Source organism: Ptiloglossa arizonensis, chromosome 11 (assembly GCF_051014685.1).
Source record: "Ptiloglossa arizonensis isolate GNS036 chromosome 11, iyPtiAriz1_principal, whole genome shotgun sequence".
NCBI lineage: Eukaryota > Metazoa > Arthropoda > Insecta > Hymenoptera > Colletidae > Ptiloglossa > Ptiloglossa arizonensis.
Window position 1 is genome coordinate 17,624,923 of NC_135058.1, and position 16,532 is coordinate 17,641,454.

Sequence of the window (16,532 nt, forward strand, 5' to 3'; positions counted from 1 at the left end):
AACTTTTTACTACAATAATTACTAGTGTATCGTAACCACACACATTTTGCCTTACTTGCACCAACTGTGCAACTGTGATTTACAATGGACGAATGTATGTACATTATTTGTACATATGTATGTACGTACATTATGTGTGTATATGTATTGTACATACTTTTTTTCCTTTCGTGTTCACAAAAAGATGTACATACACTTTTTGACCATTTGTGTTTGAATTTCTATATTTATTAACGGATACACAAAATTAATAGTACGCTCACTCGTACAAGTAACAGTCGTATATAAAGAAATATACATGTGCGATACATTATTTCATATAACGATTCGTTTGATTGATAAATTTTTCATCGTAGCAGTTTTAGAGTAAAAAGTTCTTTTAGAAACCAACGTCATCGAATATGCTATTTGGTTTATCGGTGCTTATAACCGTGGGCAAAGAATAATGTATAGATATAAACTCGCATTCATGTGTAACGTATTCGTTTGATTGTCAGTCGAGCGATTCCGGTATGTTATTTTTGTTGATCCCACATTAAATGATTGTACAATAAATTCAAATATCGATTTCTACTGTTATTTATTTCGTTCTCACTCTCCCTGACACACACACACACACACGCGCGCGTGTACAGATTACTACAACATTATTAAGTAATTAAATTTTCAATACTTCTTTTACTGTACAGTTAATGGAATTTCGTTTTTTAGGAATACATATATATGCGAGACAAGAAAGAAATCAAGCTGTCATCGTACTTAATTCATAAATTATCGACTGTTTTGTAATAATCTGTTGTTAGAAATAAATACATAGAAGCAGTAGAAGGAAGATTCGATAGAAAAATTAATTTCACAATTATCTTATGCGAAAAGTAATTCGATCATTGGCAAAGAATCTTCCCTAAAAATACGTTTCGTACAATTGGAGTAGTTGGAACAATATTTCGGAGCCGAGCATAGTAGATACTCGCACACATACGCATACAAAGTAGAATGTGAAAGAAAACGACGAGAATCCGAATGTAGGGAAAGTACAATCAAGTGAAAGTATTTATGGCAAACCGTACAATTTGGCTACGATGTTAGGGTGAAGCTTTTTTGTAAATCCAAACGTACGAAGGACTTGACGATCAATCGTTGTCCGAGATGAGAATATTCTCTTTCCCGATCGGTTGCTAACTCGTTTTACCTAATACGCAACGTGTAATCGCGCATTTCATTAGTTTAGCAATCGAATCAATGGTTGCTCGGCAATGTATGGTAATTCTGGAAGGCCAGCGACCGATTAGGGTCTCGTGAAGCGATATCGATACGGTGTCCAGGCGAATAATTCTACGAAAAGAATAGATACACTGATAGTATACATTCTTTCGAGCGATTACTATCTCTACGGGTTGCAACGTGCAGTATGTTACTGCGTGTCTCGATACTGTTCCATCGCTGACATTCGTAATTATACAATATCTTTCTAAGTAGATTGCAAAATCGTAGAGAAATACTGTTTCCGTCTTATTCGTGGCCACGCGGAACAAATACACAGTTCAACCGTGAACCACCAATGAAACGAATATCGAGATCGCATCGGTACGATGTTTTTTCTCTACTAGTGTATATGTATATGCGTTACAGTGAAAACATCAAGTTTGTCAATGCGCGCACTTACTAGATACTTTACAAATCTATCGATTAAAAAATCTTTGTACCGATAGATTAAAAACGATCCCCTGACTGTAGTCTCAAAAATAATGAAGATGTAGTGGAAGATTTATGGTCATTGTATGGATATCGCTAAGTTCTACGCCAAGCCATTAGCTTGAAGGACGCTAATTATTCTGATTGTTAATATAAATAAAATAAATAAATAAAATAAACTAAAAATTTTGTTTAAAAAAAAAAAAAAATGTGTGTGTGCGTGTGTGTGTACGTAGATATTTGACAAACGTAAAAGTGATTGCAACATTCGACTCTGGATGCTTTTCCGTGTTTCTCTTCGGAAAAAACTTTCTTTTGACGTAAACATAAACATCGAATCGTATCTGTATCTTCGATAACTTTTACTATTTCTTATTAACGCTTAACTTCGATAACTTTTACTATTTCTTCGATAGCATTCATTTGCTCCAATATACATTTTCGACGCCATATTTATAGGATTTTTACACATCAAAATTGATTTTCCCAATCAGCTTTCTTAAGAAGATTCTCTTCTTCTGGGGCACTCCGTATATACTGGTAGATGTATAAGTTTACCACAGCACCCGTATCACTGATTTGGTTTATATACAGTTTCCCTGGCGAAATTAATATCCGCGTAATAATTCACTAGTAAGCGCATGCATCGACCAAATTCACATTTTGACCCTAATCTTACATATGTATATAAATTAAACCATTTAAATGGGAACACCTAAATGTATGTTACTTACGTATATATATATATATTTTTTATCATTTACATAATATGAATCAATATTTATTCGCCTATATACATTACACGTGTAAACCCGAATTCGTAACTCACGAACAAAATATTATTCGTTATTCAAATGAATATACAACCCGAGCATTAAGAAAAAAAGATATAGATACACACCTAATTAAATCACATTCGTCGAACAACTTTTCCTGATCTTTTCATGCGCAAAATGACGAAAAGACTGGATCTATAATACTTAAAAACAACTCGACGCGATTCTATTTAAAAAGAACATCCGTGACTTTGAAATTTCGAAAGAATTATGACCTCGGGGGAACTTTTCTTTCTTTAACTTTGTGTTTGTCTCTTCGAACAGTTTATCTACGTCCCGAATCATTCTTTTTCCACAAATCTACAAGAAACGAAGTACATTTAGGTGCATTCAATTGAATGGTCCATCCTGAAGGTAGCAAAGAAAGGTACATAAGTCGATTGAAGTGGGCGCATCGTCAATGGTAGATGCCTCGGTTGAACATGCTAGGTGAATTGAATAGCTCCTATTGTAACAGCTGCTACAGGATACGAGGATAAGAGGCAAGAGTCGAACGATGCATGCGTTAATCGTTCAGCAACAAGAATGAACGAGGACGTCGTAGTTGTTCTTCGAAGTGTCCAACAGGCAGTGTGTCGAACCTCTCGAAAATTTTCTTATCAACTAAATCGCGCGTTACTCGTTATCAATTATGGCGATCCGTGCGTATTCTTAACGACAAAAATTGAAAGTTCGCAACTCATTTGCGCGGCCAATATTACGGCAAATGAATTCCATCGAATGCTTTTATGCGTAGACACTTGTATAGATTGTCGCGAACAGACGTTTTGCCCGATGCAGTGACACGCGTGTTTCACTTCTAATCGAATCCGTAGAAAGAACCGTCCTGCGTTTCTCCGTTTTCTCTGGTTTTCACGGAACATTGTTGCTTCCGCGTCTCCGATCGTCACCTTTTTAGCTCACTCCATCCCCTTCTTAGTATTCTCTCGGTCATTACTCTTCAAAGTACTATTTTCGAAAGCAATATTTTCGTTCGAATCGATTCGAATCCTCGAATTCGACGATCGAAACGAACGATATACGAAATAGCCGATAAACAATAAATAATATTCGGTCCGTCCTCGAACATGAAATTATTGTGTATACATAATATGCGAACGCGGGGCTTTGTAGTCTGTTTGATGGTTAGGTTAGAAAATGATTATCAATAAGAGCGATGCAAAGCTACAATATTCGGAGTGAGTGGCATCGCGCGCAATTACAATACTTCGAAACGCTCTACGATTTACCATTATTGGTGAAACACGGGCAAAGCGCGTTCAATAATCGATTGCAGAAACCTCGTGCACGATGATTCCAACCAGCGATGCTACGAGCACCTTTCAGTCTAGTTCCTGGACAAACATACATTTCGTTCGTTCGATCAGCAACAAGTTTTTCTATCTGTATCATTTCTCGAGCAATCTCATACAACCGTTTTGGTTTTTATTCTTACCTTCGCTGACATCGCCTTCCTGAAATGTGAAACGGAACGATCAACGAACAATTGTAATTGGTAGAAACGTTTGAAATGTCGCGAACGAAAGTCGTACGTGTCGCTTACCTCGGAATGCGCTTTCCTCTTAGAGGCCTCTGTGGTCGCCGTTTCTATAACTTCGCTAACAAATTTTGTAGTTTCTCGCATTAGTTCATCGTCATCTTTAAAAGCCTCTCTCCTTTGATCTAACGTCCCTGTGGCCAAAATCTTCTCCCGTTCCTCCATGCTCCATTTACAAAATGCGATACTGTTTGTTCCCTCGGTCATTATTAGTAAGATAACAGTCGGAATTATACGATTCCGAGGCAATCGATCTTTGTCGTGTGCAAACGAAGCGCACTTACATCTCGACAAAATTGCGCGCAACGATCCCCTTTTAAAGCACTTTTATTAAAAATAAAGCGAAACCAAGTAAAAACGAACGTTGCCGCTGACACGTTGCCGGACCCGTGACACGGCACCAAGACTCCTTTTTATTTTCCCTCCGCTACCCTTATTTTCTTGTTCTCTTACTCCTCCCTCCCTCCCTCCGTACCTCCTTCCTTCTGTTCTCGCCACTTCTCCCTCTGTCTCGCTTCTTCTATTCTTTGTCCAGCACTCCCTCTCCCTCTCCTTCGACTTCGACTACGAGTTTGAGTTTGAGTTTGAGTTTGAGTTTGAGTTTGAGTTTGACTTCGACTTCGACTTCGACTTCGACTTCGACTTCGACTTCGACTTCGACTTCGACTTCGACTTCGACTTCGACCTCGTCTTCGTCTTCCTCTTCTTTTTCTTCTTCGTCTTCTTTGTTTCTCCTGTTCTCTGCGCGAAAGAAACTTAAACGCCTCAAATTACAAGGATGATCGCATAATCATCAGTTGACAGTTGTTTTGCTATGGAGCACTGTTAGTATTTTGCCCCTGTGTGCATCGCTAAAAACGTGTGACCTACATACGCGTCATATTTTATCCCGTTATTTATCGTACAAGTGAGTATACATATATACACGTGTAAATATAGTATTGTAACTTCTGCAGAGCTATCGCGTCGTACGTAAAACGGTTAGACTTCTTATTCCAATTTACACTATTACCGCGACAAAAATGACAAAAAGATTCATTTATTTTTCCAAAGATTCGAAACAGTGAAACGTATCCTCGATTACTGTTCTTACGTTTAAATCTCTTTTATCGAGAGTACGAATCTTTCTTTACCTCGTTTTTCAACGATCAAAACGATTTAAGTAAATAGTAAGTAAATTTTCATTCGACGACCGAAAAGAAATCACAGAGAAAAAAAGTCTGCAGCATATTTTTTATTTCGATCGTTAAATTTCGCGCAAGTACGTAAAGTAATTATGGTTCCGATCTTCTTTATTCGTAATTTCAAGGAGATCGGGGATATTCTCGTATTTAATAGAAAATTTAGCGATATGTGGCACGCACAAAGTCACGATTTTATATGTAGAACGCGCGAATATTAAGAAATTAAGAAATTTTGTCGCACCCATGAATTGTACTACATATTCGATAAAGAATTGTAAATTAAAAAAAGGAATCCTTTCACTTACATTCGTAGAGAAACTCGACGACAGAGGGGCGGTTGACCTTTTAAGCGTAGATATCGAGCTACAGGTGGTGCGCATTCGTTTTACGAGTCAGCCTGGATCCGGACTATCCGATGTCGACACGCATCCAGACAGCTGTTAGTACTGTTATCGGGCGCTGCTTTCACTTCGCGTCACGCTTGTTTCGCCGAAACTTCATTCAATTTTAGTCAGGTGTAATGCGTACTATACAATTGAATCGTTTCATTGTGTCGCAACGAATTTTAATAGCACTTTTGCTCATGCTTATCCGACTCTCTTCTCACCCCTTTTCGAGGAACCGAAACATTTCTATATACGAGACCAAATATCAACCGTGGTTAAGATTTTTAACCGGAAAATAATCATACGTAAGTATGAACGATAACGATCTATATATCTGTATGTGTTCCGAATTGTGATCCGCGGGATGACTGGCCGGTCACTGATACCACCTCGTAACGATCGGGCCGCTCGTCAGGCTTGCTTGCTGGCTTACTTGGTTTCCCTCACTGAATATCACCCCGGGAAAACGTTTCGGAGCATGCGTTGCGTCGACCTCCGCGCGCCGTTACTTACCTACCCGCTCCTCAGTCGCGTGCGCGCGGTTTACCACCCTCTTTCTCATTCCGCTACTTCGTTGTCACCGACGCGAGTATCTTTTATCACATTTTTACTTTCACCGTTACTTTCCCTCTTTCGTATGCCCCTTTGTTCTCTTTTGTGTCATTCGCCCACACATATTTCTAAGATCTTTAACCATTTTCGTACGATGCCCGCTAACCGATCACTCAAAACGATACGCAACTAAAGTGGCTTTCCGTTCGCAAAGTGGATTCCGCTTCGTTCATACTTTTTATGTTTTTCATTCCCGTTTTATTTATTTCAAATATATTGTACGTTAATTAACAGCAACACACGCTGATGATATCCAATGTTCCTCTACAGGTGATAGAGCTATGTGACCAATTCGTCCATAACAAAATGGTTAACGAAAAATTGTTAATTTATGATTGTGCTTAAAACATAGAAATAAAAAAAAAATACAAAATTCGAATTCGTTTATCAAATTGAAAAACAAACTTTTCTTCGGGCATAATGACAAGCATTGGTTATTACGTAGGTACATATATTCCGATACGAGAGCAAACTAGAAGGGGCAGGGAATGGAGGACGGAAAGGGGTGGTCGAAGGAAAAGAGAGGCACAGTGGCAGAGAGACAGATAGCAAGAATGGCAAAGAGGGGAGAATGTGGGAGGGAAGGCGTCAGAGGAGGGGGAGAGAGAGAGAGAGAGAGAGAGAGATTTCTAAACATAGCAAAAGATCAATATAGTTGGGTACTTCGTTATTTTCTCTTCAAAAACTGTACTACAACGATATAAGCACATTACCGTTACTGTCGCCCGGTGCAATTAATGAAAAATAAATCTTATTAATCACCACTTAATAAAGATATCAAAGGTGTTGTCTTTAAACGAATTCATCATTACAGGATAGAGGATTAAAATCAAATTGTAACAGAAAAATGAACCGATGTGCATAATACCTAGGCTGTATGTTTCCTATTTAAAAATTCTTTAGTACGTACCTACATAGGTACTACCATTTGAATGAACAATCTCTTTGGAAATTTATTATTTTATGCAATCGTACATATTTCTTATACGTACTTCGTAAAATCATCATTTTATTATTTAATTTCAACCATCCAAAAAGCACCTGCAATTCATAACAGTTTATCGATCCATATAAGACTCGGACGCGACGACTGATACGCGGGAATCCAAGTAGCATTTACTTTTTGCCTTTTCTTTTTTTCGCAGACACACGTGCCCAATATAATCTCCAATTTTGCTGAATCATTTTTGCTGCGCGATTTCGACGAAAATTTTTCAATTTTGCCAAAGAAGCTTTCATTTTATTTAGTTCACGTTCTTCTTTCATTTGGTTATATAAACTACGCTGAACGATAAGTTCATTCTGCAAGGCAATACATATTTATGCATGAACATCAAAAAGGAATTGCATTTGAATAATTAAAACAGTTTGTTTTATTACTACCATGTAAGTAGACGACCGAAGAAGAAGCAGTATCAATAAATCGAAAGTGGATAATAATAGTAGGACAAACCTGAATAACAATGTACTCTTTCTCGACTGAATCTTTATCAATTAGAAGAGCAATTTTCCAATTATAAAGCTTTCCGATATTTTTGTCATATTTTGCGAGCTGCGCCAAACATTGTTTCTTTGCTTTAAAGCTGCATAATCATCATGCAATTAATGTTAGCATTTGCAACAGCTAAATGTAAATCTACGATGTAGTTTTTCTAATTCAAAATTCAACTAAAATGATCCAAAAGCAAAAAGTCAGTCTTATTACATAAAATTGCTACGTACCGTGCATTGCACAGATCGACTCTCCTCGTATGGTGTACTCTATCTATAGATTTTGAATAAAATTCTAACAATTCTATTTCGTTTTGTATACATTTCTTTCGAATTTCGTTTTCCTGATTTGTAGCTAACATTTTCGTTCTAAATTGTGTGCTAAAATGGTTTTAGTTTTGTTACTACAAATTAGAAAGTTATTGGTAAACGATACTCTCTAGAAAATTGTTCAAAGGTAGCTAATTCGTAGTAATTTATTTTATTTTGAACTCGTTAATGGATCAAGAAGAAAAATGACCTACACTTGTGCCGCCAGTTTTTGCTCCAAATTTTTTTTAATATTCATCTTTATCGACTCTATTGTTTTCCAGTTCATCTTAGCGTTTTGTTGAAAATGAATAAAATGTAATCTTTGCTCGCAAAGGCCAAATGTCCATTCTGTTAAGAAATATTTAGAAGCCATCTTGCAATTGTCCAGACAAAATTTTACATATTGCATTGTATAAGGAAACACACAATACATTACGTCACCAATTATCAACATAAATATGTTACATAAAAACGTACGTTTTACTTCGATTGTGGCTTTCTCTATATTACTCGCAAAATTATGTAACTGCACGTTCCAAGATAGTTCCTTTCCTAAGGGTAGTTTTTCTTGATTTTTTATCAAATGATAAAGTAATTTAATCATTTTGATCAAGGCATTTACTTGCAAATAGAAATCTTTTCTAATCATATTACCAACTCCGATACTTAAATGCTGAAATAAAATTACACGTAATCCATTTCTTTAAATTAATACACCAATATTTTCTCTCGTTCCTGCCTTATTTTCTTTGGTTATTTTCATTTATGCTTTTCCCATCCAAGTTCTTACAAATCTATTTAAACAAGTTACTTTTGAGATGTCTGTAAAGCAATATCCTTATAGAGTACGAGCAGTTAATAGATTTCTCTCAGCGACGTAGCAATCTGTTAGCTAACTTAAAGGATCTCTGTTGCCACTTCCAACATTTACTCATTTTAGAATACCCAGGCTCTTAAAATTCTAGCATCCAAAAAACATCTCTCTAGGTCAATCCTGAATCAACGGCAGCCTGCAATCAAGAGTACTGCCATCTTAACACACTGCAATCTTTACGAGATCGTAATACACGTTTATCCATTGGCGTACCTGTCTTTTGTTAACAAATAACTTTTTAAAATTTAGTCATTGAATATAAATTTTGATCATCGTTCCGTTGTATTTTCTCTCCCCCTTTTCCTCCTCTCATCCCATTCTTTTTCTATTTTCCATCACCTACATTTTTTTACAAATATCGATGTACGTTGATCCATTAGATTGGTCTAAAATTGAAATCTTTATCTCATTCTTTATTTAAAACGTCAAAGTGAGTAGAGTACGTTATACAGTGCAAGGAAAAGTTGATATATATATATTTACACGATGTTTCCGAAAAACAATACGTTCGTATAGCCAAAGATTTTCAATCGGTATGTACTTTGTATTGGTCAGTATTAAAAATAATTACAAAATTTTTTCTAACCGATTGTAAAAACGTCCTAAAAACACGCACTGTTGAACTGCTGAAAACTGAAGATGGGTGAGAAATGTAATATCCTTTGTACGTACTTATGATTTTTACTGTATCTTCTAACGTTTCTCTACATTCTAATGTATTAAATATGTATAAGATATTTATATATGTCATTAAACTAAAGTAAGCAAGATACTAGTTACATGTGTTAAAACTAATCCAAAATCGTAATGAAGCATATTTAATAAATAAAGATTTAATCCTTGAATTCATAACCGATTTTAATCTTAATACATGATAAATCAGAATAGGGTATACAAAGCTGGTGACTTTCTCCTCAAGCGGCAAGAATCAACGAACCCTGGTGTACAACATACATAGTTACGCGTGCTCATAGTTAAGGCTCGCGGATGAGCGCAAATAAACGATTCGAAGAATTGAAAAATGTAAAAAAAAGTATTAACATTTAATTAATATAATTATTTAACTATTTGTAAAACTACAATACATTGCTGATTTAAATTTTAGTAAATTATTTGTAAATAAATAATTTTAATAACAGTAAATTAAAATAAAATCTAATAAAAAATTGTACGTACACGCTTGTATACCGATATACGAAACAATACATGATCGTTCAAAAGATTATACCGATGATAGAAAAATGATCAGAGCTTCTACATTGTATTACAACATACTTGAACGTTAATTATTTTGTTAATTTTGAAAATAGTATATTAACGAAACTCCTAGTTAGTTAACGCGTAAAAAAGAACATCGAAAAGCTGTTAAAATTTGATTTTAGTTCTTCGGTCATTAACCGTTCAATTTTCTCACTTGGTTACGCTACTGTCTCTACGAGAGTCGCCAATGCTTCTACGTCGTTCATAGGTTACAAGTTAGTCGTTTCTCGACCTCGAATTACTTGATTTTCATTCGAAGTACCAAGCTTACTCGAGAATCGTCTGTGACACAACAAATATGGCGTATCGCGGTGTGAAAGGTTCCGATCCATTTGTTTCAAAAACATCGCGAAATGAACGTTTTGCGCAAATGTCGAAGCAGGAACAAATTATTCAGCAAAAGAAACTCGAAATACAAGCGAAGATGCAAGAACAAAAAGCAAAAGAAGCTGTGGAAAATTTGAAAAAGACAAATGCGTTAGTCCCGAACTCAACAGTGAATAAATCTAACTCTACCAAGTGAGTAATTGCTATTTTTCACACTATTCACAAGCTTCTTTATTGCAGTATAATTTTGTAGGCATATCACGTAACTCGAAAAAGACGATACTTTTTCTTCTAGTTCGGTAATTGTTATTAGCCGATTGGTTTTGTGCCAAAAGTAGCAAATGCATTCCTGCTTACGCCCAGAACGAAGTAGCAAACGACACGTCTAGATATTAACAATGGATTGGCATTGTTTCTAAATGTCAATTAATCCATGAAATTATATTTTGAACCGTATCGCGAGTTTAATTCTTTAGAGAATAATTATTTATGAATTTTCTATCAACTCGAAATATTTTTTCTCTCTACTCTCACAGAAGGAACACCTTTTATTACAGGAAACAAGAAGAGAAGCCAGCCGTGTCGCAATCAGTCAATCTATTTGCTAACGATGGCAGTTTTTTAGATCAATTTAAAAAAATTGCGAGTAATAAAGGAACAGCTAAAACAGAGTCTGCGTTTGGTTTGAAATCGGAAGAGAAGAGGGAAGAAAAATATAAAGAGGGATCGCACGACAAAGAACGAAAGAGAAACAATGATAAAAGCAGAGATTGGGAGAGTAAAAGAGATCGTAGAAGAGGCGATTCTCGATGGGAAAAGAGCTCAAATAAGAGGCATAGTTCTCCTTCGAGCCCATCTCCTACTAGACGTCCAACATCTCAAAGTCCAGAAGCTCGACGTTCGTTTAATCAATTACCTTCCAATGGACAGCGTGTGCCACACAGCCAACAACAGTATTTTCCTCGAAATGGGAATTCACCTCTTGTTCCTTCCCTCGCGTCTCAGCCTATAATGCATCTTACAAGCGTACCACCACCTAATATAAGAAATATCATAACCAATGTTCCTCCCCCACATTTATCGCGAATGCCTCTTCCAAAAAATTTGGTCAATGCCTACTCTGGAATGGATGACCGGTCCAGCGATCCAAGAATGCAAATATCACCACCGCACGCGATACATCCACCTCCTCCTCCACCAGCCATACAGCCTATACCTCCAAATACCAATGTACCTCCACCGAATATGCATATTTCTCGAACAATAGCACCTAATCTACAAAACTTACCACCTCCACCTCCACCTCCACCAGCACCTTGTACATCTTCATCATCGTTGTCACCGTCATCATTCATGTCCTCCTGTACTTCTTCTTCCACAGTCGTCTCTTCTTCCACGGCCTCTTCATCCTCTTTAAACCCCTCCTCAACGACATTAGCGCTGCAACCATCATCGTCGCTGTTGTTATTGTCGTCGTCGTCGCCGTCGCCGTCGCCGTCGTCGTCTTCGTCTTCGTCGTCTTCGTCGTCGTCGTCGTCGACGTCATCCTCGTCGTCGTCGACGTCGTCACCGTCGTCTTCGTCGTCGTCGTCGTCGTCGTCGTCGTCGTCGTCGTCGTCGTTGTTGTTGTTGCCGGCGTCGCCGGCTTCGTTGTCATCGTCGTCGTCGGTAGTGGCGGTGACGGCGGCGGCGGCATCGGTATCGGTATCGGTATCGGTATCGGCATCAGCATCGACGTCGACATCGGTATCGGCATCGGCATCGGTATCGGCATTGGCATCGGCATCGTTTTCATTGTCGTCTCCGTCATCCGTATCGTCAACGCCAACAGCGTCGGGCAACGCGCAACAGCTTGTAATATCCTCCGGGAGACAATGCGCCGGACCTTCGCCCGTGACATTACAAACTACGAATTTACTGCCATCAAATATTCCTCCTCCCAATTTGTTATCAACGATGACGCAAATGCCGCCGAACATGATGCCGATTTCTCCGGCCTCACAGACAATCGTGGTCGCTGTACCAGCAAATGCATCGAATCTACCGAACGTCCCTCCACCGAATGTGATACCATCTGTAATGATGTCCGCACCACCTCCAGTTCATAACGTTCCGTCAAGTATTAATTCAGTTCCACCACCGAACTTAAATATCCCACCACCGAATGTGCCACCACCTTCTATTATTCAAAATGCCGGTCCACCCCCTCCATTGCTGTCAACCAGTTATCCTCTTCCTAATCAAGTCACTCAGGTACCTGTGGGACCACCTAACATTCAAGTGCCACCACCGGTGAGGCCATTGACCGGTCAACAAGCTACCGAACAGCTAGGTACGACATGTCGATTATTTTCAATCGTTTCTTCGTTTCGACGTATCGCTGCGCGTATCGGTCTTTAAGGGGAAGAATTTATTCGCTGTCAAAATGATTGCTCGTTCGAGTAATCGAGAGCGCATAAGCGCTTGCGATACGCCGAATACAAGACACGTGGGAGAACGTGAGATTTGCAAAAGCATATCTGTCGACCATCCGTGTAGATATACGTAGGTTCTACGCTACAGAAACAAAAAAAAAAGTTTTAGCGTTGTTACGCATGTCTGACAAAGGCTTCTAAGTGTGTCCCGTAGAGGCTGAGCAGCTGGCACGCATCGTCGCTGACTGCGGGGATGAAATCGAACAGGAAGCGCGAGAGAAGAATGCCCAAGATCCTAAATTATGGTAACTACTGTCCTCACTGGTCCCCGTCTCGTGTCTTAACGCGTCGCGTAGCGTTATCTCCTCCCCTCTTCGACTCGTGTACCGGTCGTTCTCTTTCAATTTCTCTAGTTTACGCGATAGTGGGATAGTGTATAATGCGATGCAATGAAACTCTGCCCTTCTATCCGCAACTGCGTTTAGTTTAGTATGTAGTAAAATTGTAGTATTAAACACCAACGACGTGGGAAGTTGTAATTGAAATTTAAAGTTCGTCGTCCGCAATTGTATCACGTGTCGAGATGCGGACGACGACAATCTCATTTTATCGTTTGTATATTGGTAATTGTTATGCATTTGCACGCAGTCGATCGATGTAACACTGCCTGAAATAGTCAATGTAAAATTACCACTTTATTGATAGAATCGTTTTGTTAACGAAAAGTCGGGTGTCATTTTTTCGGCCAGTTCTCGGGAACATAACAGCTACCACTCACGTTACATTATCACTCGGTGATTTTTTCCGTAGCCGTTTCTTTACGCGTGATACCACCTTATTCTTTTTTCTTCTTTTCTATGTCATTTTTGTTGTTGTGGTTGTCGTCGTCGTCGTCATTGTTGTCGTCGTTGTATTATTGTTGTTGTGGTTGTCGTCGTCGTCGTCGTCGTCGTCGTCGTCGTCGTTGTTGATGTTGTTGTTGTTTCTTTTTTCTTTTTTTTTTTGTATTAATTTTTTTCTTTAACAAAGGAACCTAATCTAGGAGAATATGTTACTCGTCAGAGTCTTAAGTATTGTTTTAATCAAGGTTTCTGCACCAAAAGCAAAGTGCAGCGTATCTGCAGTACAGGGGGTTGGTGGCAAAGTTCCGCGCTGAAAAGTCCGCCAGAGAATTTAAAGACAGCGGTGCGGAACCGTATTGTCCAGAAGAAGCTCTCAGTGACAACGACGACAGTGAACAAAGTCAGATGAATAGACACGTTTCTTCGCAAGGTAAGCGATCGGTTATCGAACATTAATCGTTACAGTTTGTTACAACGAGTGTATATACATATGTATGAGCACGTATATAAACAGAAAGGGAAAGAGAGTTTGACGATAATAATGATGATGATGATGATGAGGATGATGATGATGATGATGATGGTGATGATGGTGATGATGGTGATGATGGTGATGATAATGATGATAATGATGATGATGATGATAATGATAATAATGATGATGACGATCATAATTATGATGATGAAGATGATAATGATGATAATTCTACAGATAGGACAAAGGACGAAAACAAGGAAGAACGTAAACGGAAAAGACGTAGTCGTTGGGGCGATCCGGATAATAAAGTGTCTATAACGGAAATGAACACATTATCCGTGCGCAAACAAAACAGTGGTCTCTCGCAGCCGGGTATTGCAATTCCTGGGCAAATTGGACAACCAGCCGTTATAATTCCATCGTCGAAGGTTCAACACGCGAAAGCGAAGAATCCTATGTTGACAAAAATTTCGAGGAACGACCCTGCGTTAATACAATATGCTCGACAAACTTTCGGTACCTTAGATCTTACCGAAGAACAATGGAAAAAAGCAGAGGATCATTACAAGGTAAGATTTTACTAATCAGTGATATCGTTGTACGATTCGTCTGCATCGTATTTTAACGCGATTAAAATTTCTATCAACCATCGTTTCTTACTCAGATAAACCTTCTCTATCAAAATCTATTGAGGAAAAGGGAAGAATTGAAACGCTTAGAGGCACAGGGGAAACATAAATACGAATACGATAGCGACGAAGAAACCGAAGGCGGCACTTGGGAACATAAGCTTAGGTCCGCCGAGATGGAAGCCACTCAAATGTGGGCAGAAGAGTTAACTGCTCAGGCGGAAGGGAAGCATCATATCGGTGACTTTTTACCACCGGATGAACTTAAGAAGTTCATGGAACAGTACAATGCGGTTAAGCAAGGAAAGGAACCTGACCTTAGCGATTACAAGGAATATAAGCTCAAAGAAGACAACATAGGTGTGTATCTGAAAGAAATTTTTCACGAGAATGCTTTCGTTCTCTCGAGTGTTAACAAACGTTTAAAAAAATTAGTTCTCATCCATTAGATTTGGCGAATTATTTGATAATCAACGGAACGAATGTTCGATTTCTCAGGATTTCAGATGTTGCAAAAACTTGGTTGGAGCGAAGGACAAGGTTTGGGTAGCGAAGGCAACGGTCGCATCGAACCTATTAACAAGTAAGCGATTTCTGGAATACAATTAACATTTCATATGTTATTTTTTTTCGCACACAAGTGTTAATTTTTTCCGCGTTATAAAGCAATTTTATCACCGGGGAATACTTTCCCTTAGACAGTGTAAATTTTCGGTATTGAAAATAATGTTCTTTCTCAGGGCAACCAACAGATTCGATAGCGCTGGTTTGGGTTCCGAAAGACCGGACGGTGTATCCAGAGATGATGATGAATTCGATGCCTATAGAAAAAGAATGATGCTTGCCTACAGATTTAGGCCTAATCCATTGGTACGATATTATTGCTGAACACGAAAGAATAAGGATTGAATTTGCTTTATCAAATAATTCGAGTGTCTTTTTTTTTTCAGAATAATCCTCGGAGACCATACTATTGAGAAAATAAGTACCAATGGATTGTATTTATGACATTATATATCTAAATTTTCTATTTAGTTGGAGAATGAATCATCGTTATTTTGTATATTTGAAATTCTGCAAGCGTACAAAATTACGCCTAAAACATGTTATCTGCCCGAAAAAGGGTAGTATGATTCAATAAACGAAGTCTCAAGCTTGTTTCTACGTCTACGCGTCTGCATGTTCCTTTATGCGTTTATGCGCGTATTTTGAGATAAAGAAACTCGACGTAAAGATCGCAATTTTAACAAAGTAAAATTCTCCTTTTTAAACGCACTATATTATATGTGCTTTCTATTGGAGCATTCGATCGTTGAATTATCCAATGTTCGTGTCTCGAATAAAATGAAATTTTGCATTGCGCGATTCTTGAGTACAAAGCGTGAAACGTTCCAGTGTCTGTATGCCTACACGTATATACGAGACGCGTGCGCGCGCGGGGCTCTTCCGAAGGCTGCAAGACCGATCAAGCGCGTTTACCTCAAGGCGATATTAATAACATTCACCGAAAGTCGGAGTTCGCGATCGAGCCTGTGTTTTATCCTTTTTCAATCAACCGAAGAGTATTACGGTAGATAGAACAACGTAAGCAACGAGTGAACAGGTAAGCAGTCAGTTGACCGGTCGATCAACGTATCAACTGGTATCAACTGCCC

General features: G+C 38.3%; 3 protein-coding genes across 11 annotated transcripts; 1 reads left to right on the plus strand and 2 right to left on the minus strand.

The window, feature by feature from the left end:
• Positions 1-46: 46 nt before the first annotated feature.
• Positions 47-4,282, minus strand: LOC143152736 (uncharacterized). The gene is made up of 4 exons (XM_076323168.1): positions 4,075-4,282; positions 3,967-3,985; positions 3,761-3,865; positions 47-1,335 (listed from the first exon to the last, which is right to left on the minus strand). Exons 1-4 carry the CDS (start codon positions 4,273-4,275, stop codon positions 1,289-1,291), a joined length of 372 nt encoding a protein of 123 aa, XP_076179283.1. The 5' UTR covers positions 4,276-4,282; the 3' UTR covers positions 47-1,288.
• A 2,604-nt stretch (positions 4,283-6,886) lies between these two features.
• On the minus strand, positions 6,887-9,854 carry LOC143152735 (uncharacterized). Of its 7 annotated transcripts, none has more exons than XM_076323166.1 (9): positions 9,411-9,854; positions 9,141-9,313; positions 8,865-9,063; positions 8,531-8,726; positions 8,266-8,401; positions 7,973-8,122; positions 7,704-7,833; positions 7,371-7,552; positions 6,887-7,291 (listed from the first exon to the last, which is right to left on the minus strand). In XM_076323166.1, the coding sequence occupies exons 4-9, from the start codon at positions 8,700-8,702 to the stop codon at positions 7,273-7,275; spliced, it is 789 nt and encodes a 262-aa protein (XP_076179281.1). In that variant the 5' UTR covers positions 8,703-8,726; positions 8,865-9,063; positions 9,141-9,313; positions 9,411-9,854; the 3' UTR covers positions 6,887-7,272. The 7 variants fall into 7 exon arrangements, with proteins under 7 accessions (XP_076179281.1, XP_076179277.1, XP_076179282.1 ...); XM_076323162.1 differs by having other exon boundaries at positions 6,892-7,291; positions 8,531-9,063; positions 9,411-9,529; positions 9,600-9,854; XM_076323167.1 differs by having other exon boundaries at positions 6,892-7,291; positions 8,531-8,875; positions 8,951-9,063.
• Positions 9,855-10,396: 542 nt separating this feature from the next.
• LOC143152731 (uncharacterized) lies at positions 10,397-16,035 on the plus strand. 3 transcript variants are annotated; one of them, XM_076323156.1, is made up of 9 exons: positions 10,397-10,706; positions 11,054-12,846; positions 13,131-13,233; positions 14,016-14,200; positions 14,483-14,817; positions 14,913-15,237; positions 15,376-15,460; positions 15,618-15,747; positions 15,828-16,035. In XM_076323156.1, exons 1-9 carry the CDS (start codon positions 10,486-10,488, stop codon positions 15,852-15,854), a joined length of 3,204 nt encoding a protein of 1,067 aa, XP_076179271.1. In that variant the 5' UTR covers positions 10,397-10,485; the 3' UTR covers positions 15,855-16,035. The 3 variants fall into 3 exon arrangements, with proteins under 3 accessions (XP_076179271.1, XP_076179272.1, XP_076179273.1); XM_076323157.1 differs by having other exon boundaries at positions 13,143-13,233; XM_076323158.1 differs by having other exon boundaries at positions 10,399-10,706; positions 11,072-12,846.
• The last annotated feature ends 497 nt before the right edge of the window (positions 16,036-16,532 follow it).